Source organism: Triturus cristatus, chromosome 1_1 (genome assembly GCF_964204655.1).
Source record: "Triturus cristatus chromosome 1_1, aTriCri1.1, whole genome shotgun sequence".
Lineage (NCBI taxonomy): Eukaryota > Metazoa > Chordata > Amphibia > Caudata > Salamandridae > Triturus > Triturus cristatus.
Window position 1 is genome coordinate 31,836,414 of NC_140579.1, and position 12,232 is coordinate 31,848,645.

The 12,232-nt window shown below is 44.1% G+C and overlaps 1 protein-coding gene across 1 annotated transcript in view; it reads right to left on the reverse strand.

Moving 5' to 3' along the window:
• Positions 1 to 12,232, reverse strand: part of LOC146869242 (complement C4-like) — a 550,923-nt gene that overhangs the window by 285,068 nt on the left and 253,623 nt on the right. Inside the window, exon 15 of the mRNA XM_085646117.1 lies at positions 2,552 to 2,678. Coding sequence (XP_085502243.1) covers positions 2,552 to 2,678 — 127 coding nt within the window. The remainder of the gene's footprint in view (positions 1 to 2,551; positions 2,679 to 12,232) is intronic.

Consider the following 12,232-nt stretch of genomic DNA (forward strand, 5'->3'; position numbering starts at 1 on the left):
CTCCAAAGAGCTCAATTGTCTGTAACCTGATTAGCCGACTGCATATACTAGCAGATACGCAAATAACAAGCACCTGAATATAATGAAAACACAAGGGCTAGCTGATCCATTTATATTTAATATAGGACACGCATGCTGAAGTGAGTGGAGAACAAACCTTTGATAGGGTTTCTGCTGCAGCTGCAATGTTGAAAATAATGCAGACTATGCAGTGCCTACTAAAAAGGGCATGTGTTTAGTGCACGTGATGTTACCATCACCAAACTCAGAGTACTCTATTTCACTCCCGGAGCAGTTCAAAAGTGTGAGTGAACGTTGCACTTTAAGACCCTGGAGTTAGTGTTAACATATATTTCTCTGTAGTAGATGTGTTAACTCGTGGGCTATGTGCTGGGTAAAAGCAGTAAACATATCTCACCCTGGCAGAGCTGGGATTGCAGCCACCTTTCACCTTGCAGGCCATGTTCTAAGCTTCATCCTTCCTATTCAATGGTCCATGTTTCCCAGGGGCTTCTATTTAAAGGCAGTTGAATTCTTACATCCTATGACATGGTGACTTCTCAAGTAGAGTTTACAAAAGTTCAAAGTACACAATGCCAGCCGCCCCACTCTATTGCTGGTGTTCCATTGGTGGATGTGCTCTCCCCAAACAAGGACCCATGAAAACAGATGAGCCTGGTGCCGGCTACTAATCAGGAGTAACAAACAGAAGTCCTTAATAGGATGGTAGTAGCACAGAAAGTCTTTGCCTCTCCCCTCCCAGTGCACAGGTACCACACCTGCACAGGTTCATGTAACTGATTTCACTCCCAGGAGTAGAAATGGAATCCTGCACACCACATCATATGCCTGGTCCTCTACATGTACTGCCCGTTTCCCTACATGAGCTCTGTGTTAGATTGGGACTATTGATACCTTTCTTAGGCTTCCCTTGAGAAACATTCTTTGTCCAAAGTGGTGTACCTCACAGCAGGAAGCATTGGGGCTATCTCTAACCTGGAGCACCCACAACATGGGCACATGGCTGTCGTCCTCCTTCCTGAAGCAGTAATCAGACAAATAACTTATATGACCTAGAAACCTCCTCTCCTTGAACAACAAACTGTAGCTCAGACAGACAAATCTGCATCTCCTTGTTAAATAAACAGCGCCATTGAATTTTATTAAAGTGGCCCAGTCTCCCCCTCCATACTTCAGTGTCTGGGTCTCCTCACTCCAGCTACAGTAATGCAGGCAATGCACTTTCACTGTCTGCGAAGCTATTCTCACCTCCATCCTGTGCCACGCTAAACCAGGGACATCCAAATGCCTTCCGTTCATATGTAGGCAAAGAATTTGTGAGGCAAATTTTAAGGGTAAACATCAGAAGATATGGCTGCAGTAATTGCAGAATATCCTTTTGAGGTTTGCATTATTTACCTTATATATTCTTTCACATTGCTTTGATAATGAGAGTATTGCATCAATATAGTGCAGTCTAAAGTGCTTGACAGTTCCTTATCTCTGCTGCCAGCCTTTACTTTACACTTGCAACCCCTCAGCTGATCAGCTGTCCGTACTGAAGCAGTGCTCCAGCAATAGCCTAGAAGTAGACTGACTGTTCACCTGATTCTATGGCCTATCAAAGGTGCCCCATATAGAACTATCTCACAGGCAAATATGATGTTTCTTTTTACAGTTTTGCATCCTCGGATTGCAAGCTCTCTCAAAAGTCTACCCCCTGTGCTTAAAACCCTGCTTAAAAATGTTGACCTTGTCTTAAAATTTCCGATGGTCACCTTCCCTCCTTTTGACTTTGAATGACCCTGTCCTTGCCGTCCCTCTTCTGCATGCTTCCCCTCGGAGTACACCCTTCTCCAAGTCTTGTGCATAGTTGCCTTAATCTCTATTACTGTTTTTGTGAAATCATAAATATCACAACCTGCCCTTCTTCGAAGGTCAGCCCATGCAACCTAGCAATACCTAATGCGCTCCAGCTCCCCTATTAATCCCACCGACCATCTGCATGAACTCACATGCCACCCGCCCCATGCTAATGATCATACCTAACTGATACTAATGCTAATCTACCTCCAAGACACTGGAGCCGACATGGAGACTAGGAATGGTCTCCTTGAGAGAACTAGAGTAAACCCTACACCGACAATAACCACTGGATTAACCTCTTACTTCGGTTCCGGAGCTGAGTCCTGCTTTGCATAAAGGACTTCAACAACTTGTTAGTAAGCGCTATATAAATCTAATTACAATACAATACTTACTAAATAATCTGTTAACATTCTGCAGTGTCCTCTATTGACTCATCAATGGATGGTTGCGGAAGGGCTAAGCGTCAGACAAGGGGTCAACACTAAGGTGCCATCTTGTGTCAAAGGGTGAATTATATACTTTCTGGCAAATAACACTGATTCTAGGACCTCACTCGCTTGATTAGCGAGTTGTCACATGTTTGTGATGCACATGGCCTTGGTTGCAGTGCACAGAGACCATTCACTGTGAACACTGATTGAGAGATGTATCTGTGACTGATAACATGGTCAAAAGACCTTACCTTCACGGAGTTTTGAGGAGGTCTGACTGGATATGAATGAAAGACCGGCATCCTTAAAGACACCGTCAAAATCTTTGCCATTCCCCATCGTGCAGCCGAGGTCGTACTCGTTCATGGCCTGGAAAACCTGCATGCAGGGGTTTGAAGAGAAAGGCACTCGTAAGTAATGCATTGTCTGATTACAAGATACCATTACCAAACTCCTGCTGAGATAACAGCTTGACAACCATTGTTCATTTCTTCTGGTGGCTTCCAACCCCTATACTAATATTATGTGTTTAGGATCTATTTATTTGCTTGGGATTAATGGTAGGCAGGACAAGTGGTCTTAACCATGTTGGGTTTTCATCTATAACTTGACTATCTATACATACAGGTCTCAATGAACACCAAAGATATTTGGAGACATTATATTGGATGAATTCACAATGGGCACCAAGAGAGCATGATGGATTATTAAAGACAGTTCTATCCTGTATTTTTGACTTTATTTCATGGTGTAGGCCATGCTACATAAGGCTCTGTGTCACTGTCATGTGTCCCAGTAAGGCCTAGTACGAAACGTTGGCATTTCTACATGTACACAGATCTTTCCTAAAGTTGCCTTCACTTTTTCACATTGACTTTTGACACACATTTGTATCTGTGACACTTAGTTAGTTTCTCCACATATCTCACCCTGGCAGTGCAGGGACTGCAGCCACCTTTCACCTTGCAGGCCATGTTCTAAGCTTCATCCTTCCTATTCAATGGTCCATGTGTCCCAGGGGCTTCTATTTAAAGGCAGTTGAATTCTTACATCCCATGAGATGGTGACTTCTCGAGTAGAGTTTAGAAAAGTTCAAAGTACGCAATGCCAGCCGCCCCACTCTATTGGTGCTGGTGATCAATTGGTGGATGTGCTCTCCCCAAACAAGGACCCATGAAAACAGGTGACCCTGGTGCCGGCTACTGATCAGGTGTAACAAACGGAAATTCTTAATAGGATGGTGGTAGCACAGAAAGTCTTGCCTCTCCACTCCCAGTGCACAGGTACCACACCGGCACAGGTCCATGAAACCTGGATGCTGGGCCCACTGATACTTCAGAACCCACTTCAGAGTCTGCATATGCCATTGGACATTGTCGGCAAGCAGGATTCAGGAGGCAAGCAGGCCAAGAAGTCTCAGAGCCATCCTCACTGACACCCAGGTTAGAGGCTGAAACATTGGGAGCCTGAATGTCCTGGACTCGTTGGGCTGGAGGCACACCATATCCAGGGTGGGTCCTATGAAGGGAGCCTCAACAAAGGGTTCAGGTATGGCTCAGTAAGTTGATTGAGAACCCTAACAATGTCTAGAGGTTCATGTCATCTGGAGGTGATATGTGACTGTGGCGAGCCTGCCTTTAACAGGCAGTCGTCGAAGTAAGGGAAGCCTGGTACACCAACCTCCGCAGGCAAAGACCACCACCATCACCTTTGTAAACACCCAAGTGGGCACTGGTGAGCCCAAAAGTGAGCCCGGCAAACTGAAAGTGCTCGTGGCTGACCTTGTCCTGCAGGTAGCCCCTGAGGGCCTGAAAGATGGATATGAAAAAAGACACCAACATCGAGTCTCTGGTACCAGGACAGAAAGATCCTGGGTCAGTGTTAGCATCTTCAATTTTCCCTTTCACAAGAAGGCATGGAGAGGGAAAAGATCTAAAAAAGGACAAAGGCCTCCAACCTTCTTTGGCACAAGGAAGTCAAGGGAAAACATTCTGTTCTTCTGAGGTTGGTGCTGTACGGGCAGCAGGTCCTGATGACAAGAGCCTGGTATTTCCCCAAAAAGGATTAAATTATTGGGGGACTGCCGGATTAGGGTCAAAAGACCCAAAGAGCATACTGTGGCTCAACTCTCCCTAAAACACTCTAGAGCCGAGTCCGCCTTTTCGCCAAATCTATGGGTACCATTTAAGGGGAAGTCCATTAAGGATGCTAGGATTCCCCCTGAGAAGCCTATGGACCTTATCAATGTTGTCCATTGTGTGTCCCAATAGCCCTTCCTAGACATTCGGTGTTGTCTATACCTGAGCAGATGACAAACTTAGCCACAACTCAGCCATTCTGAATGGTTTGGGCTGAGGAACCCCATAAGTCTTCAGGGAATGCCGGTAACATCTCACCAAACATGTCCAAAAGTGTGTGGGTGTAGCATCAAAAAAGAAGGCAGTTGGCATTTACTAGGCATTGCTTGGCTGAAGAGAACATTCCCTTGTCAAATGTTTCCATACGTTTGGACTCTCTGTAAGGAGGCATCATTGGAAGAGCATTTGGGTTGACTCTGCTGGTGGACACCTGTATCATCAAACACTCAGTGGCTGGATGCTGAGATAAAAAGTTGGGGTCATGTCATCTGTAGCTGGTCTCTGATAGCGGGTGCCCAGTCGAATGATTTGCACAAGTGTAAGAAATGTTTGATGGCCTTGTTGAAAGTTAGAAGAGGTTTGGTCGGTGCCTGGTCAGGCTGAAGGACAAAAGTGAAAACATTTGTTTTTACCTCCGTAGTGTGGAGGTGGAGGTCAAGGAGTGCAGCAGCCCTCATGACCACTGTTGCAAGTGATGTACTTTCTTTCTTAGTTGGTCTAAGGTGCAACACCAACCTAGTATTGGGTGAGGTATCCAGCCCACTGGTATCCTTTAAATCCAAGGACAAATTATCTTCATCATAATGAGCGGGGAGAGTCTCTTCCCTATCCCCTCCAGTGTTGTCTCCACATTACTGACTCCAGTCGTAAAAGATGCTGTATTTTCAGTGCACAACCACGCAGTAGAATAGATTCTAGGGGACTGAGTATTGGCTGTGCCATATTTTGATTTTGATCAAAGTTGAGATAAATTCAGCTCCAAGTCAGAGACCACAATGAGTTGAGGCTCCTTTTCCGGTGCTGGATGAGTTGGTGCTGTTGTCGACATCCGTTGGACCAGCGCAGACTTTAGCACATATCCAAAATCACCATCAATGCTGTTGTGGAACTCGAACTCTGTTCAAAGGGTACAAACAGCGCCAAAGGAGGACTAATCGACAGTAACATGACTGGAGGCCTCTGCATATCCTTGGAGTCTGAAGGTGTGCCAAAGAGTAACGGAAGGGTGCCAAAGATGTGCTGCATGGCCTCTCGAAAGGCTTTGACTTGCTGCAACATTGTTGATAGACCCAGGAACACAGGATGCATTGGAATCAAAGTCAGATTTGGCTCTTCTGAGGAATGAGAGCGAGACCTGAAGTCATGGTGACTCCCTGGCACCTTCTGCAGAGAACGAGAGTGGCAGGAGGAGGCCCAGTCTCTCTTGGAGTTTTATGTTTCTTCTTGGACTTACCAAAATACTTCAACTCCACATTCTCAACTTCATCCTGTAGCGAGACCTAAGTGGAGTCTTGCAGGGTTTTGCGATCACAAATATCCTTCCGATTCATCACGGTGCAAGCGTTGAGGCCTTAGAGTCATGTGCGAAACCCAAAAATCATTTATTGAAAAAATTACTTCACAGAGTGAAGAAATAGACGAGCGAAGATACTGATCTTCATCTGAAGGAGCAGAAAGAAAGCAGCTGACGTTAGGATGATTGGGTGGTGCTTATATGAGGCTCAGTTCACCCTATACCCAGCCAGGACTTTGAGGTCATCGACCCAACATTTGCTGTCGGTGCCTAAATTCTTTTGGGCTAGGAAGGGGGGGACGTTCATTCCAGGTGGTAGTTGGAAGACTATGGAATGGTCTGCCTCTTTCTCTCAGACAAGAACAAGAGCTTCTTAGTTTTAAGACCTGGCTGTTCCTTCAGTAATGAGGACATTGTCGGATGAGGTTGCACACTGTTTTCTGTCAAGGGGGACCTGTTAGCTCCGGGATACTCCATGGAGTAGCTGTGCACTTTATAAATACCCCAGAACATTAACATTAACACTTCTGGAGCAGGACAACGTTGGCACACAGAAACAAGGCGTCACCTACTGACACACAGGAGCACTACTTTTTGAGTTTCCATATCTAGTTTAGTGCCCTGGGGATTGTCACATGGGTAGAAGAATCCATCAGAAATACTAATGCTTGAAAAAATTGACAGTGCTATGGCTTGGCCTAGTTTTTTTCTTAACTAAACTAAGTTCCTAGAGAAACCTGGAGAAACCTCTTCCTGTACACCAATTTTGGGGGCATTACACTCCTCTTACCACCATGGAAATAGATGTACTGTTTGCAAAGTGGCAAGTAGTATGCGAATACCCACAAAAATTTATGTTTGTGTACAATCTTTTCCAGCCCTAGAATACCCATTCCCTGCTCACAGGCCACCTGCACTTTTTCAAAGAGTAAATCAATTCATTAGTGCATGGTTGCACTGTGGTAGCAGATGCTGGGTTTGGGGCAAATGATGACAACAGCATTTGCTGAATAAAATATACAGTCAAGAAAGTGATTATGGCCTTCAGTGTGACAGGTAGGTGAATAAGTAGTGATGCAGAGTGGTGTGGGGTAGTACTTAGGGAGAATGCTATAGTATTATGGATGATGGTAGTAGAAAAGCAATAGAGGGAGTGTCTACAAAGGGAACGGTGCCAATAATGGCAGAGGTGGTGGTACAAGCAGCGATAATGAAGGAAGCTGGAATAGTTAAAGTAGTATAGAGAGCCATGGTTGAGCAGGCACCATTATAAGGTGGCTGTGGAAGGAGCATGCATCTAATGGTATACTTACCAAATGTTGTGGTAATAGTGGTGGTAAAGGTCCTACAAACAAAGTGTGTGGTGGCAAAATAGGTAGTATTGCTGGAGTTTGTAGATGAGGAAGGAACTAGGGTCTGGAGGTGATTCAATTTTTAGAAGCAGGAGTGGAAGTGCTGTCATCATGATAGTGGTGAATCAATGAGGACACAAACATATTTCTCGTGGTTTGTAGTGATTGAAAAAAGAGGGATTGGATGTGATATGCAAGTAGTGAAGTTATTGTTGGTGGTGAAAAGTAGCTCAGACAGCTACTTAATTACTAGTAGTGGCACTGATGATAGTTAGCTTTCAGGACACAGTGGTACAAGCAGCAATAATAGAAGAGATATTTTTAATAGCTGGGTTAGTTGTCAGAAAAGTAGGAGAGGAAGTCGTGCATGTGCAGCGATCACAGTAGAAATTGTAAAGCTGCTGGTACTGAAAGGTTTGGTAATGGATGGTGCACTCAGTGATCACAGTAGAAATCATAAAGTTACTGCTGATGGTGCCTCGCAATGTAGTGGTGCACTACGTGGTCAAAGTAGACATGGCAGTGCGACTGATGATGATGCTTTGGCAAGACGCAGTAGTACAAACATCTGCCAAAATAGGAGTAGTAGAGGTTTTGATGATGGTAATTTGATCGTGGAGGTTTAGGTGATAGCACATGCCAGGGAAGCCCTGGTGATGGTGTTGCAGGGATTCTGCTTATACACAGAACTATGCGTAGAACCCCAGGACCTCAGTGAATTGTGGTGTACCAGAAACTCACCTCAGAACCCAGAACCCAGTATCCGGCTAGCATAAGTGTCCCATTCGTTATCCGAGATTTGGCTCGGCGATCCCAATGAAAAGACAACCCAGAACAAGCGACTCAGTGTACTCTCAGGAATGGTGGGAATCGGAAATACCTGTTCGTATATTATTCTCACATCAGTCCACAACAAGAATAAACGGAGACACAGTGAAAATAAAAAGAGTTTATTTTTATAGACCACGTGTCCTCAGATGCAGTACTTTGGCTAATACAAGCAGACAAATGATTATAATCAAAACCATCAGCATCGTTACAATACCATAGAATATAAAGGGAGTGATCATGCTATAAATGACAGTGGATACTACCACCTTCCCTTAACTAAGAAGCTAATATTATTATTATTATAATAAAAGGTCTCTTAGGCTTGAACAGGGGACCCCATACCTCACAGATCAGCTTAGTGAAATCACATCACAGGAGCATCAGAAGTCTTCTCGCAGGAAGGCTCGTCTTCGGTCTGAATATTAAACATGATGTCTGCAATATTAAAAGCACCAACTTTCAGGTATTCGCAGCTGCCTGTGTGTTATGGCTAAATAGTGGGTCGATCAACCTGAAGTGGAAAACATGCATTGTCTAAAGACCCAGACTGTTTGTTACACTATGTACAGACCAAGGTCACTGTGCAGAGCTCGGGATGGTAACAACAGATCGCTCTCATGGGAGGCAAAGAGCGAGTCAGCAGTTTGTTTAAACAATAACATGTAGACGCAGTGTCGTGCGCAAAAGCAGCAATATGGCTTTCTAACATCTAACGTGGTTATGCTAACTTAACAATGTATGTACGTATTAAGGGATTCCTTACTACATGCCCCCTTGATCGAAGCACTAACCATCAGGGAAGAAATGAGAGAACGCAGAGTTCAAATTCGACAGAGCAGAACAAGGCGTATTCAATTTCGAAACCAAGTATCGGTTAAGAGCAAGTTCGAAAAGAAAAAAGAAAACGGGAGAAAAAGAAAAAAATAAAACCTCAAAAAGGGAAAGGAAAAAAATGAAAAACCGCTGTTTTGGCCAGCAATCCAAAGTCACCGGTAATGTTCAGTACATGGTAGAAAAAATATAGTGGATGACAGTTCACTCAATCCATGAACGTGTATGCAGCATACGTAGCAACAGCTTCCAACAGAAAATCTTTGGCACGGCCACTAAAAGTTTCAGCCATCCAGTTAATCAAAGAAAAGGAACATACATGTTCTTCAATGAGCGGAGCCTCTAGCACCATCAGAGGGCAACCGACGTGTTCCTCCAGATAACTCATATTCAAGAAGTCATAGGCAGCCCTTGCGATGTCCCAATTACCCAGGATACCATGCGCCGCATCACAGGCCATAATCCGAACACCAGAACAGGCAAACTCGTGAGACACTAAGGGCCTCATCAGTCGATCATAATCCGGCACCGGAGACACCGTGTTGGTTAAGCACAAATCCAGAGGCCATTCAAAGGGACAATCTAGGCAGTGAAAGACAGGTTGCACGCAGGTGAAGTAGGAATACCGGAAGGATAATCCATACGCCAGGCTCAAAGTCGCCAATGGCAGCGTACCATAATATTCAAGCATCCTGTCACGAAGAAGATGCAGACGGGACAGGTTGTCGTGTGGCACAGAAAGAGCAGCCATTTCATAGTATGAAAAGTAAAAGTAGCACACCTGCCACCAGCGCCAGAATCAGCGGGACACCGCCAAAGACGCTCGAGAAAATAGAATGAAAAAATGCCGGAATCACACCAAAAATAGTTTGGAAGGAGGTCACGAGGCCTGAGCCTACAAGTTTAAAAAAATGAGCCAGGCCAGTTGTGGACGAGGCATTGAAAATAGTTTGGATCAAAGCTCCAAAATGCAGGGGAAGGTCAGTATTCAAAAGCGCCTGTACCTCAGTGCGCGTATTTGCTACGTGAAGGACAAACGTTTCTCGGGAGGAAGTCAATCAATCAATCAATCAATCAAAACCACTTTATTCGATTAATTAAAATCATAAAAGTGTACAATACATTTTACACAGATAAAAAGGAAAAACAATCCATCATATACATATTAAAAAATAAATAAGTTTCCCCGGTGATTCCCAGTATAAAAACTAATTGATCTCTTTCAAAGCGGTCAATCTTGATTTCCTTGATCTAATACAGGCAAATAAAAAGCTAGCCACACAAAACATAGTTGTTGATGATTCCATTAATTGCAAAAATAATAATGCTGGTTTTACCTGGGCAAAAGCCTCCTTTCTCAAAATAGGCCGGATAAACCTTTTCCTGGCCTCTAGGTACAATGGACAGAAAAATAAGAAATGCATAATGTCTTGGGCAGAGAAGTTGTCACATCTGCAAGGAACCCCATCTTCAGATCTAAACCAACCCTGCGGAACGCTTAAAACCTGATGTATTTGGTTAAAACAAAACTTTGTCAAAAGCCACCTATGATAATTATTCGTAACCATAGATAAATATGGGTGCATGACCGTGGATAAATTAAGCAAGAGGTGAGCCCTTACTGAAGTTTTACCGAGCTCTTGAGATTCTCGCTCAGCCTCGCAGTGCTTAATAAAGTACGTCTTAACCCACCTTAAATCTGCTTTCCTTAAACTTTCGGGGTTGGAAAAGAGTTCAGGTCGTCCTACCGTGTTTGCAATCAATTTAAGATATATAGAGATATATATCCCGTCCCCAATTCTAGATGTACTTAATAGGTCGCAGTGGATTGGGGGAGGCCAAGGAGGGCACGAAAGAATTTATTCTCTTCTATTTGGATGGATTAGGGGTTTATATACCCCCAAATAGTGACCCCATACCTAGCTACTGATATAGTTTTAGCTTGGTAAATTTTCAAAATAGCCTCACAGGGTTTCCCTCCCAACCTTTTTGCGAAGCTCAAAATTGCGGCCGAAGAACTACGCACTGCTTTCACCTTTGTAGTTACTTGGGGTAACCAATTGCCTTTATCGTCAAAAACGATGCCCAAGTAGGTGAAAACTTTTACTCTAGAGATAGCCACTCCATTGCAATAAAACGTTTTAAGATGGTTTTTTCCCTTCCCCAATGCCATTATATGGGATTTGCCGTTATTAACCACCAGGTCCAAAGATGACATAAAATTGCCAAAAGAATTCAATAGTCTTTGGAGACCAAGTGGAGTCCGTGCCAAAAGAACGGTATCATCCGCATAAAGAAGCACAGGTACGGGAATACCATCAATCCTAGGGATATCAAGGGAGGCAGCTAGCTAACTATCTTCTAGGGAATTTATATACAAAGTAAATAGCAAAGGGGCAAGAATACACCCCTGGCGTACCCCTCTACCAGATTTAAAGCTAGCAGTGCATTTCCCCTCCTTGGTCATCCTAATTGAGGCCTTCAGGTCTTTGTGTAATTCTGCCATGAAGTACACGAGGGGCTTATCCAAGCCTAACTCTAGAAGTATTGACCAAAGCTTAGACCTGTTGACCAGGTCGAAAGCCGTAGACAGGTCCATGAAACCTGCAAAAATCGAGCCCTCAGAGGCTTTGGTATACTTTGCGATAATTCAATATAAATTCAGGCATTGGTCCTCTGTGCCCCTCCCCGATCTAAACCCATACTGGGCGTTAGAGATAACCCCTTTGTCAGTTGCCCAGTTATTTATCCTGGCTCCTGGCCAGGATAACTTTTCCCAAAATTTTAAACGAGGAATCTAACAGGGATATAGGCCGATAGCATCTAGGATCTCCCCTTTGACCCTTCTTAAACACAGGGATTATGATAGACTGGGACCATGATTTCGGTGGGGCTACTAAAGATGCAGAATTAAAAACATTTAGCAAAATTTTGGCCCAGTACTTGGGATTAGCCTTGTACATATCCGTAGGCACCCCATCAGGGCCTGGTGCCTTGCGACCGGCCGAACCCTCAATTGCTTTCTCCACCTCTTCAATGGTAAAAATAATAGGAGGGAGGGGCGAACTAGAAATTGAGATCTTAAATGCTTCCTGCTCGAGATTACTCCCATAAATATTTTCGAAGTGGGCAAGCCAGTCTTCCTCGGGGATATTCAATTCCAACGCCGTGTTCTGGGAGCCAGATAAAAAAGGGGAATTAATAATTTCCCAGAATTTGGAACTATTTTTCAGGATAGCGTTATCCATTAGGGCTACCCAAGCATCT